This window comes from Cherax quadricarinatus, chromosome 5 (genome assembly GCF_038502225.1).
Source record: "Cherax quadricarinatus isolate ZL_2023a chromosome 5, ASM3850222v1, whole genome shotgun sequence".
Lineage (NCBI taxonomy): Eukaryota > Metazoa > Arthropoda > Malacostraca > Decapoda > Parastacidae > Cherax > Cherax quadricarinatus.
In genome coordinates this window covers 33429880-33457379 of record NC_091296.1, presented here as the reverse complement: position 1 = coordinate 33457379, position 27500 = coordinate 33429880, and the positions used below count along the sequence as shown (strand labels likewise).

Sequence of the window (27500 nt, the reverse complement as noted above, 5' to 3'; positions counted from 1 at the left end):
ACCTCGCTGTCGCGTCCACCAGCCTTACTTGTCTAGGCAAACTTTTATTTAAAATTATTCCACTTTTTTAGCACACCTTAACCTGATCCTCATCCCTCTTAAAACTCTAGAAACTATAATGAACGTGCTATTATTCCCGCTTTCTGATGCATCTATTCACATGCAGTTTCCAATTCCATAAAAGCCTCAAGGGTCTCCTGTTTGTTATAGAAGTATTGCTTACCCAAAAGCTTGCAAGTGATTCTTTACAGTTATACAAATATTGTTCCCTTATGTTTTGTAATGCAAAGAAAATTCACGAAATTCCACGTTTTAAATTCATTTCATTCTTCTACAATCATTCTTTCTGTGCTTCCAAATACTCTTAACAATCACAAGTCTGCTATCACCTTTACCTTCTTTCAAAAACACACGTTGAATAAATTCACCAATCATTCCAACAGATGCTCTCAGCATATTAGTGTTAATCTCGTACGTCCCCTCAACTTTCTTACAGCTTCACTTTCTTCTAACATCATTTTCTTAACTAGTTTCCATCATTTTCACTTCCAGCTCTTAACTTGCTTCCTACCCAATCACTTCTGGCTCTTTGCTCATTCTAATATATCTCAGTCCTACTTGTCCCAGTCTTATTAAGAATCCTTTATAGTTCCTATAGGTATGTTATTTGACTTTGCCTGATGCCAAGTTTTCTCTGTTTTATGAAGCACATTCATGATATTGGCAACTAAATAATTTGAAGCTGACTTCATTAATATCAAATTTGATAACTAACGCTTTGGCTCAGCTATTGGGTTCTTTATTAAAACAATCATAAGAGTCAATTGTAATGTTAATTTAAATTGCCTTTGAGCTGATAACCCATAACCCAATATTTTAGCATGTATTAAGTTAAATCCGATTCTGTTCGGCATGTATGGCTCTTAGGTATTAATTTTAGTGCAACCATCATGCGTATACACTCAGAATACATACCAATGTAAATACACAGAATGAATGATCGTGCACATACACACCATGTATGGCAATGTACACGCAGCATGTTTGGCTCTAGAATACTTGCAGTAGTTCTGCCATCATGCATCCACACAGCTGTAAAACACCTGTAAGTTACTTATATTACTCTAACAATGTATCAAGTTTGGTGCGTGGTTGAGATGTATCTGTTCAATGATGTAATCAAAATATCTTCATCTAACTCTTTTTAATATATCAACTATAATCTGAGATTATTTTTATTCATCAGCATTGAAAACTTGTTTATTTCAGTGCGTCAACATCATAAAGCTGACTCCTTTATTGCATCATTATTTCAAATTTGATTCTTTTAATGCTACTTCACTATCAATAAATTTGAAATTCACCTCTGAATCATTAGTAATTTTAACAAAATTGTTAAGGACAAGCTGAGAAATATGGAGATATTGACACCGATACACTGACTGTATTGTTGTCTTCAACTCATCAAGTATTGTTGTCTACTACTCTCCATCAAGTATTGTTGTCTACGACTGTTCATAAACTATTGTTGTCGACGACTCTTCATCAAGTATTGTCCTCTACTACTCTTCATCAAGTATTGTTGTCCATGACTCTTCATCAAGTATTGTTCTCTACGACACATCATCAAGTATTGTTGTCTACGACTCATCAAGTATTGTTGTCTACGACTCTTCATCAAGTATTGTTGTCTACGACTCTTCATCAAGTATTGTTGTCTACTACTCTTCATCATGTATTGTTGTCCATGACTCTTCATCAAGTATTGTTGTCTACTACTCTTCATCATGTATTGTTGTCCATGACTCTTCATCATGTATTGTTGTCTACGACTCTTCATCAAGTATTGTTGTCTATGACTCTTCATCAAGTATTGTTGTCTACTACTCTTCATCATGTATTGTTGTCCATGACTCTTCATCAAGTATTGTTCTCTACGACACATCATCAAGTATTGTTGTCTACGACTCATCAAGTATTGTTGTCTACGACTCTTCATCAAGTATTGTTGTCTACGACTCTTCATCAAGTATTGTTGTCTACGACTCTTCATCAAGTATTGTTGTCTACGACTCATCAAGTATTGTTGTCTACGACTCTTCATCAAGTATTGTTGTCTACGACTCTTCATCAAGTATTGTTCTCTACGACTCTTCATCAAGTATTGTTGTCTACGACTCTTCATCAAGTATTGTTGTCTATGACTCTTCATCAAGTATTGCTGTCCATGACTCTTCATCAAGTATTGTTGCCTACGACTTATCAAGTATAAACCATACCACGGGCGGGGTTAGAACCCGCGATCAGAGACTCTTCATCAAGTATTGTCTACGATTCTTCATCAAGTATTGTTCTCCACGACTCTTCATCAAGTATTGTTGTCTACGACTCTTCATCAAGTATTGTTCTCCACGACTCTTCATCAAGTATTGTTGTCTACGATTCTTCATCAAGTATTGTTCTCCACGACTCTTCATCAAGTATTGTTGTCTACGACTCTTCATCAAGTATTGTTATCTACGACTCTTCATCAAGTACTGTTGTCTACGACTCTTCATCAAGTACTGTTGTCTACGACTCTTCATCAAGTATTGTTGTGTACGACTCTTCATCAAGTACTGTTGTCTACGACTCTTCATCAAGTATTGTTGTGTACGGCTCTTCATCAAGTATTGTTGTCTACGACTCTTCATCAAGTATTGTTGTCTACGACTCTTCATCAAGTATTGTTGTCTACGACTCTTCATCAAGTATTGTTGTCCATGACTTTTCACCAAGTATTGTCGACGACTTTTCAAGTATTGTTGTCTGCCACTCATCAAGTATTGTTGTCTACGTCTCATCAAGTATTTAATGCTGTTGTTCTGATTATCTTCCAGTATTATCTTAGCAGTCACTGTATGCTGCTGTGGACTACAAGATATAATGTTCACTCGGTGGGACAATGTTGCTGTCTAAATCCTACGAAATGAAGCTACTTCTTCCCTTTCCTCAAATCAAATCTTATTTCATATTCCTCAGGCATTGTAGAACCCACATGGATTTAGCTTTTCAACTTTATATTAATTTTCCACAGTTTTGCATCTTTTGGATAATACAAGACTGTTTAGCATCTTTTGCGTAGTGCTCACTACGGCAGCAGCACCACCACCGCCGCCATCCCCACCGACACTTCTTTACCCCGTTCCTGGACGTTCTTCCCTCAAGATGCTAGGACAGCGACACCTCACCTTCAGGGTATAAAGAAAACTTACCAAAATGGAGCGATCTGGTACACTTCTAATCAGATCCTTTAATAAATGTCTTTTTCAACAATACTCGCATCAAACGAGAGGTAGTAATAGTTTTTATTTTTTTTTGAAGACTTTTCGTATCTCAGTCATATTTTCTTAAGTTAGGAGTGCACCCACATACTGAAAGCATTCACCGGACGTTATTTCTCACCCTTCTTCGTACAAAACTGCAGGCGGAGGCCGCAGGCCATTTTATTTTTAGTGCCATACCTGACGTTGTACATAGTCTTCCCAGCAGTGTAAACAGCAATACAGTGCGAACATTAATTTTAAACAACATTCACGTTCCAGTTGCCACTTCCACGTCCATAAACTCACAAGCAGTCCACCAAACACCGACCTACATCTACCGCCAGAGTCTACATTATACTCGGTGATTTCGTAAACACAAAATAAGTATGCAGGATTAAATATTCGTGCTACAATTATGACTTTAGTAACCTGTGCATGATACAAAGAGGAACACGACATATTAGGCGTTGAACCAAAGCACAAATCATCATTACGGAATCAAATCTTCACAGATGCCATTCTTTGGAAACTTCTCTTATCGCTTCAACAATCACAAGGAAAGCAGGAAGTCACAATATAGGTGCTGGAACACATCAAGCATCATGTGCAACACCTGGGTATCTTTATTCTGAAGAAGTTTTGCTAACCAGTGGCTTTATGAATTCAATACAGAGTATATGAAAGTATTGAAACCGTCTCCAGTTTCAACACCTCGATGTACCCTCTTTATTCAGAATAAAGACGCCCGAGTGTTGCATATGCGTCTTATTCATCATCTTGTCAGTATTATATGTCATTTCTGGTACCATATCAAGCATCGCCCCGCCCACCACCTGACACGGCAACTAGATGTTAAATCCACTACATCTACCTTCTACTCTGGGGATTTTCCTAATTATAAGTATATTTGTTTCTCTGCATTTTGAGTGACAACGTATCAGGGGTGAAGCATTTCCATTAAACATGTCTCTCCTATAATGAATATATTTTGTCGTTTTCTACTATATTTCGATATATGTACTTTAATATTCATTACCAGCGCTGTCATTAGAGACTTCTCCAAGATAAAAATACTAGGCAAGTTGAAACCAAAGTAAAAGCGTGTTATGCCTTGGAGAAAATATATAATATCAAACAGCTAGAAAGTTTTGTCATTGAGCATAAATACGTCTGTTGAACTTACAATGTTAATAGTGCCTGTGTTACTCAGGGGATTAGGTACGACCACTTGATGAAGTAGAATGATGCCAAACTTTTCATCAATGAAAAGGATTTACATAATCATCATTGTCTAGAATCCGCAGTCATTTATATTGGAAGTTCGGTTGGGCAGAAGTCAGTGAAGCTTAAATATCGCCGGAGTTTTGGTTAATTTTTTTAAGCCATCAGGATGTGTCAATTAGGTGGCCTCATTACGTATTTAATGCATGTCACTTATACTACAGCTGACGTCCACACTACCATAAAGTTCACTAAGCCGAAGATGGACAACACGTTTCACTAATAAAATTATCTAATGTTCCATAAGTCTCTTTCATATTGAATTTTAATCATGTGGCTTTTAATTCCTTCATCAGGGTCATAACAGCATATTTTGAACAAAGGGTTCAAAACTTGTTTCTGTGGACTGCCGCTTGTGCCTGATCTCATTCCGAATTAACTATGTTCATGAAATCTCTCTGTTGCCTTTTAGACAGCCATGTATCTCTGTAACCAGATGATGAGGAGGTGAAGAGAAGTTGGAGTGCAAGAACACCAATTTTCGCGCAAGATTCACTCGTAATACGCAGCGACAAGACAACATATCCGATGTCTTGTAAGAGCGGCCAGTTAGTCATCAATAAACGAACAAAACGCGTTGCAGATGCCTGAAAGTTTCGCTAATTTGTACACTAAAATGCAGTCCAACAGAATCAAGACGCTTTTAGTTAAGCCAAACCTTTACTTCAAGTCATCCTACACAGCAGGTAATCTGAAGGACCTGGGGGTCTGTTGCAGTACTTCCACTGACTCCGTGACCTCACTGAACCGTCCACTCATCTGACTACCCTAGTATATTTATATATATTAGTTGTTCATGCCCGTGTATTCACGAAAAAGCCTTTTCCACGGGTGAAAAGTCTCAGTAAACTATATATGTACAACTGTGTACTTGTATATATTTTATTGATTATTATAGATCAAGACTAGGTGAATGAATTAGCTTTCACCAGTATCAACAGTCATTCATTACTGTATATACTATATATATCAGGCCCGATATGCAGTATGCAACACACCAGCCTGGAACACACACTTGATAAGCATGTCAAAAAATAGGAGAATATTTACAAGTGTGTAGTGATAAAAGTCCAGGAGCTAAGGGGAAAGACAAGAAACTGTACTTGATGACACGGAATAGTAAAGAGGGCAAGGAAGACATGATAACAATGCATAAAATATTGAGAGGACTTAATACGGTGGACAGGGATAGACTGAGTGACAGGCAACAGATACACAACGACACAGTTGGAAGTGAAACACAGAGATGAGGCAGAGCGATGTCAGAAAGAATATCTTCAGCTTCATAGCAAGAAAGTGGTGAAGGAAGGCTCCATACATAACTTAAGAACAGGTATAACAGGGCCCACGGGGCAAAGAGGGAGTGAACCTAGAAATAGTTAAGAGGCAATGCCAGAAGTGAGAATGACTCCTGCACAAAAAGGTGACCGCGTGGGCTCGCATGTACGCTTGCATGCAAGTGCACAGACACGCAGAGACACACACGCACACACACACACACACACACACACACACGCACACGCACACACACACACACTGGAGTGGAGCAGTCGCTCGCGATTGAGCTCGTGATTGGCGGTAGTTTCTGACTGTACCATAGGGAATAGAGTGTGGGATATAGGCGTGTGCAAGCATAAGAGTGCATATAATCACTTAAACCCCGTAAAAAGGAAATATAAGTGATCACAGAAGAGAAAACATAGATAATAGTGCCAAGTGTTAAGAGCCAGCCTGGATCAAGGAAGGGGAACGGTTGTGTACCAGGCCTAAATAGTGTTGCCACACATTACTTAGTGGAGTGTTTGAAGAATAAGTGCGACTCAAGACCAGGGAGATAAGAGATAAGTATAGATGTGTCAGTAAATACAGTGAGTGCAGTGAAAAAGTTAGATGAGCTAGTGACTGCAGGAAGATAGTATAAAAAAAAATTTACCGAGAAGCATGAAGCATCTTCAACTACGTGGGACCCAGGTACTGACGGACTGGCAACGTGATATTTCAGCACCACTGCCAGCTGCACGTAATATTCACCTGGTTAGTTGCATGGGGTCAACAGTGCCAGTCTCTAGCTGGAAACTGGGGGTCACTCTCCTGGAGCTATCAGAATTAGAATAAGCAGCACCTACTAGCATTTAATAGAATTTACTGAGGTGTAGGAGAGTAAAGCAGAGGTAGCTAGTGTGAAACATGCGGCTCCCCACATAGGCACATACACACACACAGTAGAATTAGTAGAAGTAGAATTGATAAGTGTTAGAGTACTATTCGTAAGCTTTAGAATTACTGGTATTACTACCGGTATTTATTAGCAGTGGGAATACTTAGAAGTGGGGGTGCACACACACACACACACAGTAGCAATCATCGAAGAGGCGGGGCCAGGAGCTGTGAATCGACCCCTGCAACCACAAATAGGTGAGTACACACACACACAAGATCAGTGAAGAGGCGGGGACAGGAGCTGAGTCTCGACCCCTGCAACCACAATTAGGTGAGTACACACACACACAAACACACACACACAATAACAAGCACTTGTAAAAGCTGTAGTACACACGCACACACACACATACACAGGATTTCACACCTTCCTGTGAACTGACCCTCTAACCCTCCCTCCCTCTCTCAATACATATTTCCCTCTTCACCTCTCTCTACCTATCTCTCTCACTACCTATCTCTCTCTACCTCTCACTACCTCTCTCTCTCACTACCTCTCTCTCTCCCTATCTATCTCTCTCTCTCTACCTATCTCTCTATACCTAACTCTCTCTCCCCTCTCCCATCTCTCCCCTCTCCCATCTCTCCCCTCTAACATCTCTTCCCTCTAACACCTGCCCCCTCTAACATCTCTCCCCTCTCATTATCTCTCCCCTCTCCCTTTTCCCACCTCTCTCCCCCTATCCTCTCTCTCCCCTCTCTTCTATCTCCCCCCTTCCCCCTGTCTCTCCCCCTGTCTCTCCCCTCTCTTTGCCCCATCTCTCTCTCCCTCCTCTCTCTCTCTCTCTCTCTCTCTCTCTCTCTCTCTCTCTCTCTCTCTCTGTCTCTGTCTCTGTCTCTGTCTCTCTCTCTCTCTCTCACTCTCTTCCCCTTTCCCTTCTCACTCTCCCCCCCTCTCTCTCCCTCCTTCTACCTTTCCCTTCTCTCTCTTTGCCCCTTTCTCTCTCCCCCTTTTTCCTTCTCACTCTCCCCCCCTCTCTCTCTGCTTCTACCTTTCCCTTCTCTCTGGGAAAGAAAAGGGGAAAAAGAAGGAAAAAAAAGAAAGAATGGTGGGGACTCGCAGGAATCAGGGATCAGATGAGAATGGTTCTGATAGGGAGGAGTGGATGGAGGAGCAGTGGAAAAGGATGGAACAAGAGTGGGAGAGAAAATTAGGAGAGCTTTCTGAAAAAATGGAGAAAGTTCTCTGTGAAATTGGAAAAGAGGTTGGAGAAAGAGGAGAATTGGGAGGCACATGTCGAAATTGCAGTAGCCAGGATAAGGGTCCTAGAAGATGAGGTAAACAGGCTGAGGCAAGTTACAGGGGCAGTGACCAGAGAAGACAGCATATGAAGCTGAGAGGCTGAACGGGAAGGAAGGAGATATGAATTATGCTAAGGTCATAACAGCCTGCCAAGAAGGGCCAAGGAGTGAAAAGGAAGAGCAGCTGGGTGCAGGTAGATAGGGTGATAGGTCGAATGCAGAGGCACAACCATGCTACCAAGAGCCACTGGAAAAATCAAGAGAGAAAATGACCACATACAGACAAGAACCAGAGTCACAGAGGGAGAGGCAATGGGAGGAGGAAAGGGCAAATTCAGTGTTTATCCATGGGCTTCAGGAGAGAGAGGAAAGGTCACACACTGAAAGACGGCAGGCAGAAAGAAAGGAGATTGAGAAAATCATCACAGAAATAAGTGGACGAGATTGTAAATTTTCAGAGAATAGGGGAGTACTTGAAGGGGAGAAAACGACCGATCAAGCTGATTTTCAGGACAGAAACAGTGCAGAACAGGATCCTACAAGAGAAACCACAATTGAAATACTCAGAAGAGTACAAGAGGGTATACCTAGACAGAGACAGAACACAAACAGAATGACAGCAGCTGAGGAAGAGGACAAAAAAGCGATAGGAGCTAGGAAAGGAGACACGGATGGAGCCAGCAGAGGTCAATCAGAGCAGAACAGAGCAGCAAGGACAAGCACACACACAACTATTCTCAGAACTCCACAACCTATCACACCATCCCAACACAAACTACAATCCATACCCACAGCTTCCACCCAACACCCAGCTATAGAATCCCACAGTATGCTACCAGGTCTCCCACCCTCACAGGCCCCACAAACCACATTGTTGGAAAGGAAACTGAAGGTATGGTACACAAACGCTGATGGAATAACAAATAAGTGGGAGGAGTGGCATGAAAGAGTAAAAGAGGCATCACCAGACATCATAACTCTCACAGAAACCAAGCTTACAGGTATGATAACAAATGCCATCTTTCCAATGGGATACCAAATCCTGAGGAAAGACAGAGGGAACAGGGGGGGTAGAGGAGTGGCACTGCTGATCAAAAACCGATGGAATTTTGATGAGCTGGAGAGAGGAGACAGCAGAGAAGTGATTACACGATGGGAACGCTTCACTCTGGAGGTCCCAAGGTGGTAATTGCAGTGATGTATAACCCACCACAGAACAGCAGGAGGCCAAGGCAAGAGTATGACGAGAGCAATAGAACGATGGTTGACACACTGGCTGCAGTGGCCAGAAGAGCTCATGCATGCAGGGGAAAGCTCCTGATCATGGGTGAATTTAACCACAAGGAGATCGATTGGGAGAACTTGGACCCACATGGGGGCCAAGATACATGGAGGGCTAAGATGATGGAGGTGGTACTGGAAAACTTCATGTACCAACACATAAGGGACACTACAAGAGAGAGAGAAGAGGACGAGCCAGCAAGACTGGACTTAGTATTCACCTTGAGTAGTGAAGATATTGAGTACATCACATATGAAAGACCCCTTGGGGCCAGCAATCATGTGGTTTTAAGCTTTGAATACACAGTAGAGCTACAAGTGGAAGGGGAAGCAGGAAGGCCAGGACGAATGAAGCCAAACTACAAGAAAGGGGACTACACGGGAATGAGGAACTTCCTGCACGGGGTTCAGTGGGACAGAACTGGCAGGGAAGCCAGTTAATGAGATGATGGAATATGTAGCAACAATGTGCAAGGAGGCTGAGGAGAGGTTTGTACCCAAGGGCAACAGGAATAATGAAAAAGCCAAGACTAGCCCATGGTTCACCCAAAGGTGCAGGGAGGCAAAAACCAAGTGTGCTAGGGAATGGAAGAAATATAGAAGGCAAAGGACCCAAGAGAATAAGGAGAGCAGTCATAGAGCCAGAAATGAATATGCACAGATAAGAAGTGAGGCCCAACGACAATATGAAAACGACATAGCAGCGAAAGCCAAATCTGACCCGAAACTGTTATACAGCCACACCAGGAGGAAAATAACAGTCAAGGACCAAGTAATCAGGCTAAGGAAGGAAGGAGGAGAGACAACAAGAAATGACCGTGAAGTATGTGAGAAACTCGACAAGAGATTCAAAAAAGTGTTCACAGAGGAGACAGAAGGGGCTCCAGAAAGACGGAGAGGTGGGGCACACCACCAAGTGCTGGACACAGTACACACAACCGAGGAAGAAGTGAAGAGGCTTCTGAGTGAGCTAGATACCTCAAAGGCAATGAGGCCGGATAACATCTCCCCATGGGCCATGAGAGAGGGAGCAGAGGCACTATGTGTACCCCTAACAACAATATTCAATACATCTATCGAAACAGGGAGATTGCCTGAGGCATGGAAAACAGCAAATGTAGTCCCAATCTTTAAAAAAGGAGACAGACATGAAACACTAAACTACAGACCAATGTCACTGACATGTATAGTATGCAAAGTCATGGAGAAGATTATCAGAAGAGTGGTGGAACACCTAGAAAGGAACAATCTCATCAGCAGCAGCCAACATGGTTTCAGGGACAGGAAATCCTGTGTCACAAACCTACTGGAGTTCTGCGACATGGTGACAGCAATGAGACAAGAGAGAGAGGGATGGGTGGATTGCATTTTCTTGGACTGCAAGAAGGCGTTTGACACAGTTCCACACAAGAGATTAGTGCAAAAACTGGAGGACCAAGTAGGGATAACAGGGAAGGCACTATAATGGATCAGGGAATACTTGTCAGGAAGACAGCAGCAAGTCATGGTACGTGGCGAGGTGTCAGAGTGGGCACATGTGACCAGCGGGGTGCCACAGGGGTCAGTCCTAGGACCAGTGCTGTTTCTGGTATTTGTGAACGACATGACGGAAGGAATAGACTCTGAAGTGTCCCCGTTTGCAGATGACGTGAAGTTGATGAGAAGAATTCATTCGATCGAAGACCAGGCAGAACTACAAAGGGATCTGGACAGGCTGCAGACCTGGTCCAGCAATTGGCTCCTGGAGTTCAAACCCACCAAGTGCAAAGTCATGAAGATTGGGGAAGGGCAAAGAAGACCGCAGACGGAGTACAGTCTAGGGGGCCAGAGACTACAAACCTCACTTAAGGAAAAAGATCTTGGGATGAGTATAACACCAGGCACATCTCCTGAAGCGCACATCAACCAAATAACTGCTGCATCATTTGGGCGCCTAGCAAACCTCAGAACAGCATTCCGACATCTTAATAAGGAATCGTTCAGGACCCTGTACACCGTCTACGTTAGGCCCATATTGGAGTATGCGGCACCAGTGTGGAACCCACACCTAGCCAAGCACGTAAAGAAACTAGAGAAAGTGCAAAGGTTTGCAACAAGACTAGTCCCAGAGCTAAGAGGTATGTCCTACGAGGAGAGGTTAAGGGAAATCAACCTGACGACACTGGAGGACAGGAGAGATAGGGGGACATGATAACGACATACAAAATACTGAGAGGAATTGACAAGGTGGACAAAGACAGGATGTTCCAGAGATGGGACACAGCAACAAGGGGACACAGTTGGAAGTTGAAGACACAGATGAATCACAGGGATGTTAGGAAGTATTTCTTCAGCCACAGAGTAGTCAGGAAGTGGAATAGTTTCGGAAGCGATGTAGTGGAGGCAGGATCCATACATAGCTTTAAGCAGAGGTATGATAAAGCTCAAGGTTCATGGAGAGTGACCTACTAGCGACCAGTGAAGAGGCGGGGCCAGGAGCTTGGACTCGACCCCTGCAACCTCAACTAGGTGAGTACACACACACACACACACACACACACGGGTCCAGGAGCCATGAATCTACCCCTGCAACTGCAAATAGGTGAGTACACACACACACACTCACACCTGCCTACCTACTGGAGTTCTACGATAAGGCAACAGAAGACAGGACAAAGAGAAGGGTGGCTAGACTACATCTTGGACTGTAAGAAGGCTTTCGACACAATACCACACAAGAGATTGATTGAAAAGCTAGAGAAGCAGGCATGAATAGCAGGAAAGTACTGCACTAGTTTAGGGAATACTTGACAGGAAGGAAACAACATGTCTTGGTACGTGATGAGGTGTCATAGTGGGTGAATGAATCGAGCGGGGTTCCACAAGGATCAGTCCTAGGTCCGGTTCGGTTTCTAGAATATGCATATGACTTAACGGAAGGGATAGATTCAAAGTTATCCCTGCTCGCAGACGATGTGAAGCTAATGAGTAGAATACAAGTAGGCGAGGATCAGGTAAGCGTATAAGAGATCTGGACAGGCTGCAAGCCTTGTCCTACAAATGGCTCCTGGAGTTTAACCCCAGTAAGTGCAAAGTCAGGAAGTTTGGGGAAGGACAAAGATGACAGCAGACGGAGTACAGCCTAGGTCAAAGGCTGAAAAACTCATTTAAGGAAAAGGATTTTGGGCTAAGCATCATACTGAGAACATCTCCTGAGACATCAGCCAAATAACTGCAACACCACATGGGCTCCTACAAACCTAAGAATAGTGTTTCGTCATCTAAGTAAGGAGTTATTCAAGATACTGTACACTATGTACATCAGGCCCATACTGGAGTACTCAGCACCAGCATGGAACTCAATCCTGGTCAAGCACGTCAAGAAATTAGAAAATGTGCAAAGGTTTATAAGATTTATCCCTACGAGGAGAGGTTAAGGAAAATCAACCTGACGACAGTGGAGGACAGGAGCGATATGGGGACATGATAACGATGTATAAAATACTAAGAGGATTTGACATGATGGATAGCGACAGAATGTTTCAGAGATGAGACACAGCAACATGGGGTCACAGCTGGAAGCTGAAAACTCAGATGAGTCGGGAAGTGGAATAATCTGGAGAGTGATGTAGAAGAGGCAAGATCCATACATAACGTTAAGAGGTTCAATAAAGTTCATAGAGAAGGGAGAATGGATCTAGTAGCGACCAGCAAAGGGGCGGGGCCAGCAGGTATGGCTCGACCCCTGCAACCACAACTGAGTACACACACACTTTGCACCCACAGATTCCCCCCCCCCCCAGTACCAACCCCAGAGCTAGTGATCACGTGGTCCTGAGCTTCGAATACAATGTAGAATTAGAAGCAGCACGGGTACAATAGGAGAAGCCAAATTACAAAAGAGGGAACAACACAGGCATGAGGAATTTCCTGCATGAGGTACAGTGGGAAAGAGAACTGGTGAGAAAAACAGTAAATGAAATAATGGAATACGTGACCACAAAATTCGAGGAGGTGGTGGAGTGTTTCGTACCTAAAAGCAACAGAAACACTAGGAAGACCAGAACGTGCCCTTTGTTCATCCAGAGGTATAGAGAGGCCAAAACTACATGCGCTAGAGAATGTAAAAAAATATAGAAGACAAAGGCTCTATTAAAATAAGACTAGCCAAAGAGCCAGAAACGAATGTCAATAGATCAGAAGGGAGGCCCAATGGCAATACGAGAATGACGTATTATCGAATGCCAAATCTGACCCAAAGCTGTTGTACAGCCACATAAGGACGAAAATAACAGTCAAGGACCAGGTAATCAAGCTGACGAAGGAGTGAGGGGATATCACAAGAAACGATCAAGAAGTATGTGAAGAACTCAACACCAAATATAAGGAAATAATTTCAGTGGTGAAAGGAAGGTCTCCAGGAAACTGGGATGGTAAGGTACACCAAACAATTGCTGGACACACTACACACAACCGAGGAGGCAGTGAAGAGGCTGCTGAGTGAGCTAAATACCTCAAAGGCAGTGGGACCAGACATCTCTCCATGAGTCCTGAGACAGGGAGTAGGGGCACTCTATGTGCCACTCACAACAATCTTCAACACATCTATCGAAACAGGACAACTACCTGTGGTGTGGAATAGAAAAGAAGACAGATAGGCAGCATTCAACTACAGACCAGTATTACTGACATGTATAGTATGTAAAGTCATGGAGAAGCTTCGGAAAGGAAAGAGCTTATACAAAATAAACAACACAGTTTCAGGGAGGGAAAATGGAATGTCACAATCCTACTGGAGTTTTAAGACAAGGTGACAGAAGACAGAAGAGAGAGGGATGGGTAGACTGCATTTTCTTATACTGTAAGAATGCTTATGACACAATTCTGCACAAGAGGGTGCAAAAGCTAGAGGAACAAACATGAATAACAGGCAATGGATCAGAGAATACCTGGCAGCAAGGAAACGAGTGATAGTATGTGACCAGATGTCAGAGTGGGGGGCAGTGACGAGCGGGATTTCACCAGGGTCAGTCCTAGGGCCGGTACTGTTTCTGGTATATGTATATGATGTGATGGAAGGGATAGATTAAGGTGTCCCTGTTTGCAGACGATATGAAGCTTATGCATACAATTCAAACGGATAAGGATAGGATAGGACTATAAAGGGATCTGAACAGGCTGGAAGCCTGGTGCATCAACTGGCTCCTGGATTTAAAATTCACCAGGTGCAAAGTCATGAAGACTGGGGAAGGATACACAAATAACCCGCACATAAAAGACAGAAGCTTACGACGACGTTTCGGTCCGACTTGGACCATTGACAAAGTCACACTAACAGAGGAGGAGCAGAACGGCTATATATAGGCAGGAAGAGGTGGAGGTAGTACTACCTCCACCTCTTCCTGCCTATATATAGCCGTTCTGCTCCTCCTCTGTTAGTGTGACTTTGTCAATGGTCCAAGTCGGACCGAAACGTCGTCGTAAGCTTCTGTCTTTTATGTGCGGGTTATTTGTGTATCGTTCCAGTCACGGTATTGTGCCTTTTTGTTATTTATTTACTGGGGAAGGAAAAAGAAGGCCGCGGGCCAAACAATGCAAATCTCACTCGAGGAAAAGGATCTTCCGGTGAGTATAATACCGAACACATCTCCTGAGGCGCACATCAACCAAATAACTGCTGCATCATATGGGTGCCTGGCAAATCTAAGAATAGCTTTTTGACACCTGAGTAAGGAGTCATTCAAGACCATGATGGAACACACACGTCAAGAAATTAGAAAAACCGAAAAGGTTTGCAACAAGACTAGTTCCAGAGCTAAGGGGTATGTCGTACGAGGAGAGGTTAAGGGAAATCGATCTGACGACACTGGAAGACAGGAGGAATAGGGGGTACTTGATAACGACATATAAAATACGGAGAAGAACTGACAAGGTGAATAGAGACAGAATGTTTCAGAGATGCGACACAGCAACAAGGGGTTACAACTGGAAGTTGAAGATTCAGATGAGTTACAGGGATGTCAAGAAGTATTTCCTCAGTCATAGAGTTGTCAGGGAGTGGAACAATCTGGAGAGTGATGTAGTGGAAGAAAGATCCATGCACAGCTTTAAGAAGAGATACGATAAAGTTCATGGAGAAGGGAGAGAGTGCACTTAGTAGCTACCAATGAAGAGCTGTGAGTCGACACCTGCAACCACAATTAGGCGAACACACACACAGACACAAACACACACAAAACACGCATCTCTAACACAAGAAAGATCACGAAAACAGACCCTAATTGGACACTGGACGTGGCTAAATTTGGTTTGCCTTAATTGTGACCAGGAGCTGTGCAGGGTTGAAAACACACACACACACACACACACACACACATACACACACATTCACACACACACACACACGATCAGTGAAGAGGCGGGGCCAGGAGCTCGGACTCGACCCCCGCAACCTCAACTAGGTGACTACACACGTCACAATTGGAAGCTGAAGACTCAGATGAATCAAAGCGATGTTAGGAAGTATTTCTTCAACCACAGAGTTGTTAGGAAGTGGAATAGTCTGGCAAGCGATGTAGTGGAGGCAGGAACCATACATAGTTTTAAGACGAGGTATGATAAAGCTCATGGAGCAGGGAGAGGGAGGACCCAGTAGCGGTCAGTGAAGAGGCGGGGCCAGGAGCTGAGTCTCAATCCCTGCTACCACAATTAGGTGTGTAGACACACACACATACACACACACACTCGATTCGACCCCTGCAACCACAACTAGGTGAGTACACAGTAGAGACACCGCATACGCGAGTCACAACTTAGTGCTCTGTGAATACAAGTGTTTTTGAGGGCTACCCAAGGTTACTGCAGGAGTCATTAATTGTGTCAGGGTATTCCACAACCCTTCAAGTGGTTTACAAGCTGCTCTGAGCCACATAAGTGTGGGGAGAGCCACAATTTTATAAGTGAACTTGAAAGTGATATTGGTGGCACAAGTCAGAGACGGCAGGCCTAGTGTGGTGCAGGCGTTGTTGTCATATGTGCCACTCAAGAAAGATAATAACGTGAAATCAGTGTGTGTCCAGTGAAAGAAGCACAGTAAATAAGATTATATTATACCATATATAGAGAAGAAAGAAGGTGGAGATACGTCAGTACATCACAACGAGCTGGACAATCTGCAGGCTGCATCCGAGCGGCAGAGAACAGCAACAAGACCGCCACTTCTCTGCCAGACGCACAAACATACATAAGTGTGTTTTTTTCAGGCACTTGTAAAAGAGAGTGTAGACTTAGTATCACTGACAGACAGAATGGTCAAAGAGGAGTAAGCGAGGAGGGTTATTTTCCGGGCACACTCTCACTCACAGACACACACTAGATAGTTAGGAATCTGGAAGTAGAAATTCTAGGAAGAAGGATAAACATAGAAGGAACTAGTGTGTAGATGGCTGGGTCAGCCGTGTGTGAAGCTCCCGCTTCACACACGGAGGGCCCGGGTTCGATTCCCGGCGGGTGGAAACATTTCGACACGTTTCCTTACACCTGTTGTCCTGTTCACCTAGCAGCAATAAGGTACCTGGGTATTAGTCGACTGGTGTGGGTCGCATCCTGGGGGACAAGATTAAGGACCCCAATGGAAATAAGTTAGACAGTCCTCGATGACGCACTGACTTTCTTGGGTTATCCTGGGTGGCTAACCCTCCGGGGTTAAAAATCCGAACGAAATCTTATCTTATCTTATCTTAGCATCAGGTCAAAGTCAGGCCAGTTAATCACATGTGCATGCGGACCATGCAAACACTGAGTGCTCACACGCACTCATAAAGCACACAAACATCCTTGCCCGCACTCAAACCCAAAACTAATGTTCACACAAGCACACACGTACACAAACATACATAAAAAGGCACATAGGCCAATGTACACCTTTCTGTGACTCGACAGTGCTTACCCACTCGTTTCCCTACACCTCTCTCTCTCTCTCTCTCTCTCTCTCACTTCCTTTCTCCTTCCCTCCCTTCCCCCTTTCTCTCCCTCTAGCCCCTTTCCCACTCTTTCTCCACCCACATCACTCTCCATGCTCCCCTCCCTCTCTCTCCCCATCTCACAAACAGAACACACACTCGAACATTACAACACCTAACCTGTCTGATTATCTGTGTCTCTCTCCTTGTACCCCTCTTCCCACTCTCTTTACCTCTCCATCACTGTCTCCATCTTACTTCCCCTTACAACTCCCCCACCCACACACACACACACAATAAAAAATGGTGGCTCAGAAAGGAAGTTGAAGGCTCAGGGGATCAGAGGAGAACGGTTCTGGTAAGAAAGAATGGATGGAAGAGCAATGTAAGAAGATGGAATAAGAGTGGGAGAGCAAACTAGGTGAGGTTTCTGCAAAAATGAAGAAAAGGATGGAGGCAGAGAAGAAGATATGGGAGTCACAAGCCGAAGCTGCAGAAAACAGGATACAGGCCCTAGAATATGAGGTAAATAGACTGAAGCGAGTTGCAGGGCTATTGTGTAGAAGAGACATAACATCTGAAGCAGGTACACCCCTAGTGAACATGGCACCCAATGAAAAGGCAACATGACTTATGCTAAGGCCCTATCAGCCCACCAACAAGGCTGAGGAATAATGGGGAAGAGCAGTTGGGAGCAGGGATAACAGTAAGGGAGGGGGAGAAGAGACAGAGGGGGATACATCCCATGCAGAGACACGGCCATGCCACCAAGCGTTACAGGAAAAAATAAGGGAGACAACGGCCATATACAATGGGACCCTGAGACACAGAGGGAAAGGCAATGGAAGGAGGAGAGGAAGAAGTCAGTGTTTATTCATAGGCTTCAGGAAAGAAAGGAGAGGACACAAAATGAAAGACAGCAGGAAGAAAAACAGAAGACTGAAAACATCATCAAATAATTAGGCAAGGAAGACATGACTGAGATAATAAATTTTCAAAGAATAAGGGAGGTACTTGAAGGAGAGAAATCAGCCAATCAAACTGATTTTCAAGACAGAAACAGTGCAGAACAGGATCCTGCAAGGGAAACCATGGCTGAAGGAATTGTCAATGTACAAGTGTTCCTAGATCAAGACAGAACAAGAACAGAACGACAGCAGCTGAGGGAGAGGACACAAAAGCGAAAGGGGCTAGAAAGAGAGACAAGGACAGAGTCAGCAGAGGACAACCAGAGCAGGGCAGAGCAATGAGCACAGGAACACACAAAACCACCACAAGAACCCCGCAACCAAACACGGTATTCCAACACAAACCACAACCTACTCTTACAGTCCCCACCCCACACAATGTCGTAGAATTCCACAGCACACTACCTGGTCCCCCACCCTCACAGACCCCCCAGAACACAGTGTTGGAAAGGAAACTGAATATATGGTACACCAACACTGATGAAATAACAAATAAGTGGGAGGAGTGGGACGAAAGTGTGAAAGAGGCATCACCAAACATCATAGCTCTCAAAGAAACCAAGCTCACAGGAATAACAAATGCCATCTTTCCAACGGGATATCAGGTCCTGAGGAAAAACAGATGGAACAGAGGGGGTGGAGGAGTGGCACTGCTCATCAAAAACTGATGGGAGTTTGATGAGCTGGAGAGAGGAGGCGTAGGAGAAGCAAGACAGCACATAATAGGAATACTTCAGTCTGGAGGTCACAAGGTGGTAATTGCAGTGATGTATAACCAACCACAGAACAGCAGGAGGCCAAGGCAAAAGTATGATGAGAATAATAGTGATAGTTGGCACACTGGACGAAGTAGCCAGAAGGGTTCATGCAAGCAGGGAAAAGCTGCTGATTATGGGTGACTTCAATCACAAGAAAATCAAGTGGGGGAACCTGGAGCCACATGGGGACCCAGAAACGTGGAGGGCTATGACAATGTAAGTGGTACTGGAAAACCTCAGGTGCCAACACGTAAGGGACACTACCAGAGAGAGAGGAGAGGATGAACCAGCAAGACTGGATCTAGTATTCACTTGAGTTCTTGCTAATTGACCAGTTTTACATATTCGGCACGACATATATATATATATATATATATATATATATATATATATATATATATATATATATATATATATATATATATAATGTCGTGCCGAATAGGCAGAACTTGCGATCTTGGCTTAAATAGCAACGCTCATCTTGCCATATAGGACAAGCGGAAATTTGTGTATGCAATAATTTCGCCAAAATCATTCTGAACCTAACGAAAAAAATATATTTCACTGTGTTTGTTTAGTATTAAATTATTGTAAGCAAATCTAAAATATATATACTTGGGTTAGGCTAAAATAAATTGTTCTCGTTATAATAAGGTTAGGTAAGTTTTCTAAGATTCTTTTGCTGCCAAATTAAAATTTTTTACATTAACATTAATGAAAAAATATATCTTTAAACGTATAAGAGAAAATTTTTAGAAAGGACTTAATTTTAAATGAGTTCTTGCTAACTGACCAGTTTTACATATTCGGCACGACATTATATATATATATATATATATATATATATATATATATATATATATATATATATATATATATATATATATATATATATATATATATATAAAATGTCGTGACGAATAGGCAGAACTTGCGATCTTGGCTTAAATAGCAACGCTCATCTTCCCATATAGGACAAGTGAAAATTTGTGTATGCAATAATTTCGCCAAAATCATTCTGAACCTAACGAAAAAAACATATTTGATTGTGTTTGTTTAGTACTAAATTACTGTAAACGTATTTAAAATATATTTAGTTGGGTTACGCTAAAATAAATTGCTCTTGTTATAATAAGGTTAGGTAAGTTTTCTAAGATTCTTTTGGTGCAAAATTAAAAACTTGTACATTAACATTAATGAAAAAAATATATCTTCAAACGTATAAGAGAAAATTTTAGAAAGGACTTAATTTTAAATGTGTTCTTGCTAATTGACCAGTTTTACCTATGCGGCACGACATATATATATATATATATATATATCTATATATATATATATATATATATATATATATATATACAAGGAATTCGCAAGAGCAGGCGAAATATACACAAACACTGATCTCTGGCTGAAGGAGACTCGAACCTACGAACCTTGGAACAAGGTACGCAGTGCTATACCAGTCTACCCACACTGGACAATACCTTGGTGTGCAGCTTGCGCTACACGTTGATCCAAGGCAGCCAACTTTCAGGGAGAAGGCTTACAGCATTTCATGTCATCCCCTGCATGCATCAGCCTTACTAGGTTGTCGAGAATGCCAATTTCACGTGATATGCAGTATATTTATTGATACTTCTTCACTCATCATTAGAATCTTCAACTGTTTTACAGTAATAAACTATTCTAAACTACCGCAAGATCATATTAGTTAAAATTCTTATTATAAGATGAATTAAAATTCAATTTAAATAATACAGACTATTTTGCTGACAGAAAGGTGTTAAATTTTTTACCTTGGTATGAAATTTCTGTACAGAATGTTGTTTACCATTCCATTTTGTACTAAATTTAAGTGCAGTAAGTGCTGTATGACCCTAGTGGGTTTAGCACTTGGTTTTGATTATAATAATAATTTGACTGCCGTAGTAACTAAAGAGATTCATAATGGAATATACTGATTGAAAACTGATCTGTTTGCTAGCATGTTTTTGGTCTCCAAGTGTTCTATTCATTTCCAGTATTTGCACAATAACGCCTAACAACGAGACAGACCTAGAGTTCAAAGGGGCCTTTCTGTTTACTCTTATTTAAATATATTTACATTGTGAGCTATTCTGCATATGTCATCCAATTAACCTTATTGTAATGAAATCTATGTAACAGCAACAATAGTTGTGTGATTACAATGGTAAGTGAGTAATATGTATATAAGTTTGCATGGTTGTAGAATGTTTTTTTTTTAGTATCTGAGACAAGTGGCTAACATTATAGAAGGAGAAAGCTTGTGCATATAGATAATTACCTAATTTTCTAGCATTGGTGATTAAGAGCTCGCAAAAGTAGTTTTGGCTGATCATTAGCTAAACATACTACCATACATTGATCTATTAATACATAATGATTCGTTTAACTTTTAGAAGAAAAATAATAAAAATCACCTGTAAGACTAAAATAACTTTTTAAATACAGCTATACACAACATTAGTATACGCACCTATACTTGATTCAAGTAAATACTATATTAGCTGTGGCTATGGCGAAGCCTCGACACAGACCGTTGCCCATCTGAACGGCAGCCTCAGGTACTCAGGCGCGTTGACGGACAGTAGCGCCCGGAGATATGGTAAGTCAACAGCATGGGCATGCAAAGCACCTGTGCATCTACAGTGGCTGACACCTACCTGAGATACACCTCAGATGAAATGGTTATGCTTTCAGAAACAGAGAGATCAGAAGATCAACAAATGCAAGGAATCGAGCACCATGCTCTAGCTTTTGTTGCAATAGGATCGAAGACCTTCTGCTGAAATAAGTAATGTGACTTCCACTGACCTGACCATGTATGACTGACAACTGACTCTAACTGATTTACACTTGAAGAGTTTGACATTCATTTTTGAATACAAAGTGTTACATTACGACGGCATAAATATGAGGACAAAATGCGTGAGTGTCGGTATTTACTAGAAGAGGGTTTGTTTAAAGCCAAAAATAAAAATGACTTGTACACACACGCACACACATACACTCACGTACACACACGCACACAGACTCGCACACACACACGCAAGCACACGCGCGCGCACGCACACACACACACACACACACATACACGCAGTTTCGCACGCACACACACACACACACACACATACACGCAGTTTCGCACGCACACACACACACACACACATACACACAGTGAACTAACCATCACTGTGTTGGTCGTGGTACAGGTTCCTTCTCGCCTGGTGGTGTGCAGCTCGTCAGTGTCATCCGCTGCCTCGGCAGATTCCACCACGGGCTCTCGCTGGTCCCTCTGCAACACTAACGGCAAGGCTCACCCGCCCACCAACGCCGCCCGCACACCCACACAGCAGTCCCAGCACGGCCACAACTGCTACAATGCCTGTCAGTCTACCAATGGTTCCGGGGATCACAGCTCGCCCAGGATGCGCAGTCAGCCGCCTAAAACTAAGTTAAAGTTTTCACTGGCAAAGGAACGTAAAGCCTCTACCACCTTAGGTAAGTATACATATTTTTTAATATTTTCATGAGTTATAATCACAAGAAGTCGCTTCTTGTGACGTTCAGATGCTTCATTATGATTTATAAACTATAAATCTCACTATTAGCAGTGGATGAATGTATTTGGTGAAAATCGCTAAGTGTTCATTAAAATGGTATGAATAATTGCATGCAACAGATCTCATTTTTATCAGAGATAATGTAGAATACTTATATATGTACTCTTTATTAAATACGTAATTAGTTAAATATAATACTGAATAATTGTAATACTCAATAAGTACATGTATTAAGATATAACATTGTTGGTTAAATTTCTGAAAAATGTCTTAGGTAAAAGGACACAAGTGCAACTAATGCAGCATTTACTGTGGCAACATTTCGCTCTCCAAGAGCCTTGTCAAGTTCGTTGCTACAATAAAATGTTGCAATAGTTGCACATGTTTTCTTTTACCTAACAAATCAGGATCTTGTCCGCTTCACCAACAATAAACATACATGGGTAAGATAACCGGCACTTTGTACCAATTATTAGAAATTATATTGATGGTTAATATATACAATGACAATTTTACGAATGCTTTTTTATAAACTTTGAGTTTAATAAAATATTAAGAAAAACATAAGTATGTATTGCATAATTTTATTATTATTATTATACATTTATATGAAGAGCTAAACCAGTATAGATCATTCTGCGAAAGGAGTACTGGAAGCTCGATCCTTCGTCCACTAATAGCAATATCAACTCAATTCTTGAATCCAAGTTTCTAAAATATTTAGAGTAAATTTGGCTTTGAAAACTTTTTATGACGTTCATCTGTCACCAGCACCACTGATCATCATTCAAACCGTCAATAGTTATATAGCTTCCGATAATCATTAACAGTGATCAAGCTTCCAGTGATCAACAGCCCATTTAATCAAGCTACCAATGGCCACCAACATAGATCATGCCTCCAGTGGTTACCAACACAGATCATGTCTCCAGTGGTCACCAACACAGATCATATCTCCAGTGGTCACCAACACAGATCATATCTCCAGTGGTCACCAGCACAGATCATCTCTCCAGTGGTCACCAACATAAATCATGCCTGATCAAAATTCCAGTGGTCACCAACACAGACCATGCCTACAGTGGTCATCAGGATAGTTCATGCCTCCAGTGGTCACCAACACAGATCATTCCTCCAGTGGTTACCAACATAGATCATGCCCCAGTGGTCACCAACACAGGTAATGCCTCCAGTGGTCATCAACACAGATCATGCCTCCAGTGGTCACCAACATAGATCATAATTCCAGTGGTCACCAACATAGATCATGCCTCCAGTGGTCATCAACACAGACCATGCTTCCAGTGGTCACCAACATAGATCATGCCTCCACTGGTCACCAACATATTCGATGAAGCTTCCAACAGTCAGCATTTTTGTAATGCATATTTTCCACGCTATTGAACATCAATATTTACTCAGAACAGTGCTAACAAGGCATGAAATCCACTTAATAGGACGAACAGCGTTACTCAGCACAACCTGCTGACCTTTTATGAGTTATCCATAGATATTAATGCACCATTTTCTCCAATTTGTCATAATTCCGGTGTTAATGTTTACTTTTATTTTGTAAATCGCTCACTTGCGTCATTCAGAACACGGCCTGATGGAGGCTCAAATCTCTGTCAGGGGATTCCAGCCTCTGTCTTCTAATCTTGTAGAGACTTTCTGACTACACAAATTCGAATGTTTACATTAAAAGGATTATAACGTGTTTTATATATTTTTAATTGGTTATGAGTGACACAAACAATTCCAAGTGCTTCATCTTACAGGGTTATCAGTTCTATTAACCTCTCCCTGCCTAGGATAGCAGGACATCGCAGCGTTATTTAGTGCAGAGATTCTTAAAATAGGGGACGCGAGATTTCTGGAGGTGGTAGGAATGGAAAATATTGGCATTAAAGGCTTGTTATGCAAAACGTGTTAATCTAGTCTAAAATCCACATAGCATGTGATGGTCTCAAAGTTGCTGCTTCAGCAGGAAGACTGCCACAAACTGACACCGATTTCATTATTAAATTATAGTCAAGCGTCGGATTCATGAAACAGCGGAGAACATTCAATAATGTGTCGTGGAAAAAGACAAGTAGTCTCCAGTCTTTGCCATTTAGTGCAATGAAACCATTGATGGAGTGTTCCCATTTACTTGTGGAAAACGTTGTTTTCTTGCCTTTTGGAACCAAGGGCAAAAACTGACGATGTTTTCACTCTGTCGAGCTTCTTTCACATAAAAGAAATATGAAGGGAGAGGTTGAGTGATGTTTGCTGTGTTGAAGCTCCAGCCATGCTTGACACACACACACACACTAGCTTCATCAACAACAAGTCCCTCTGCTGTTCCAGCATTGTGAGGCTTTGGCAGCAAAGACACTTGTCATTAGACTAATTATGACCATTACGAGAAAAATTGTAAAACACACAAAACTAAACACCTAATTTTTTTTTTTTGTTCCGTTGAGTATTATTATTATTATTGCTGTTACATTCATGGAAGAGGGCTAAACCCTTAGGAGTCATACAGCGCATGGGAAATAAGAAGCAGTCACATTCGATTTAAGGACTGGAAGGATATAATCAAGTCCCTGGATCAGTAACCCTTCACCGGCATCAAGGACTCAGTTTCGAAATCATTCTTGACAAGAATCTATCTATCGCGGTCGACCCTGATTGATGACTTTACGAATGCTGTATCGGAGAAGTTTTGTGTTAACTACTTACCAGTGTAGGAAACTGTAATCATGCTAGGTCTTTAAATCATTCAGCAGCAAGTATAGCGCTTAATATAATTATCATAAAATTCAAATCATTATCGTACTTTGATCAGCGTATCTGTGCGAGATCGTCTTGTCAGTCATGGATAAAATTAAATCTAAACATCAAAACAAGTTGGATATGGAGAACGATCTTTGGCGTTCACTCCGGGCATTTCTGATCAACGAGGCTGTAGCCCATATGTTGGTCTGAGTGTGGCTTTCACCTGGAGGGCTGGTCCTTGAAGATTTACACACGTGATGATGTCTGAAGGAGCTACAATCTGAAGGATCACTATATATATATATATATATATATATATATATATATATATATATATATATATATATATATATATATATATATATTTATATATATATATATATATATATATATATATATATATATATATATGTCGTGCCGAATAGGCAGAACTTGCAATCTTGGTTTAAATAGCAACGTTCATCTTGCCATATAGGACAAATGAAAATTTATGTATGCAATAATTTCGCCAAAATCATTCTGAACCTAACGAAAAAAATATATTTGATTGCGTTTGTTTAGTACTAAATTATTGTAAACGTATTTAAAATATATTTAGTTGAGTTAGGCTAAAATAAATTGTTCTTGTTATAATAAGGTTAGGTAAGTTTTCTAAGATTCTTTTGGTGCAAAATTAAAAATTTTTACATTAACATTAATGAAAAAAATATATCTTTAAACGTATAAGAGAAAATTTTAGAAAGGACTTAATTTTAAATGAGTTCTTGCTAATTGACCAGTTTTACATATTCGGCACGACATATATATATATATATATATATATATATATATATATATATATATATATATATATATATTATTAACACACTGGTCGATTCCCACCAAGGCAGGGTGGCCCGAAAAAGAAAAACTTTCACCATCATTCACTCCATCACTGTCTTGCCAGAAGGGTGCTTTACACTACAGTTTTTAAACTGCAACATTAACACCCCTCCTTCAGAGTGCAGGCACTGTACTTCCCATCTCCAGGACTCAAGTCCGGCCTGCCGGTTTCCCTGAATCCCTTCATAAATGTTACTTTGCTCACAATCCAACAGCACGTCAAGTATTAAAAATCTTCTCTTTTTTAGTAAATGCTTACAGGAGAAGGGGTTACCATTGCTCCCGGCATTTTAGTCGCCTCATACGACACGCATGGCTTACGGAGGAAATATTCTTTTCCACTTCCCCATGGACAATAGAAGAAATAAAGAAGAACAAGAGCTATTTAGAAAAAGGAGAAAAAAAACCAGATGTATGTATATATATATGCATGTGATTGTCTGTGAAGTGTGACCAAAGTGTAAGTAGGAGTAGCAAGATATCCCTGTTATCTAGCGTGTTTATGAGACAGAAAAAGACACCAGCAATCCTACCATCATGCCAAACAGTTACAGGTTTCTGTTTCACAGTCATCTGGCAGAACGGTAGTACTTCCCTGGGTGGTTGCTGTCTACCAACCTACTACCTATATATATATATATATATATATATATATATATATATATATATATATATATATATATATATAGATATTGTATATATATATATGTCGTGCCGAATAGGCAGAACTTGCGATCTTGGCTTAAATAGCAACGTTCATCTTGTCATATAGGACAAGTGAAAATTTGTGTATGCAATAATTTCGCCAAAATCACTCTGAACCTAACGAAAAAAAATATGTTTCACTGTGTTTGTTTAGTATTAAATTATTGTAAACAAATCTAAAATATATATAGCTGGGTTAGGCTAAAATAAATTGTTCTCGTTGTAATAAGGTTAGGTAAGTTTTCTAAGATTCTTTTGGTGCAAAATTAAATTTTTTTACATTAACATTAATGAAAAAAATATATCTTTAAACGTATAAGAGAAAATTTCAGAAAGGACTTAATTTTAAATGAGTTCTTGCTAATTAACCAGTTTTACATATTCGGCACGACATATATATATATATATATATATATATATATATATATATATATATATATATATTATATATATATATATATGATTATATATATGCCGTGCCGAATTGGTCAATTAGCAAGAACTCATTTAAAATTAAGTCCTTTCTAAAATTTTCTCGTATACGTTTAAAGATATATTTTTTCATTTATGTTAT

The 27500-nt window shown here is 41.2% G+C and overlaps 1 protein-coding gene across 1 annotated transcript in view; it reads left to right on the top strand.

Moving 5' to 3' along the window:
• The window catches only part of LOC128684783 (5-hydroxytryptamine receptor 1), a 368493-nt gene that overhangs the window by 284834 nt on the left and 56159 nt on the right, over positions 1-27500 (top strand). Inside the window, exon 4 of the mRNA XM_070101546.1 lies at positions 22229-22517. Within this exon, the coding sequence (XP_069957647.1) occupies positions 22229-22517 (289 nt within the window). The remainder of the gene's footprint in view (positions 1-22228; positions 22518-27500) is intronic.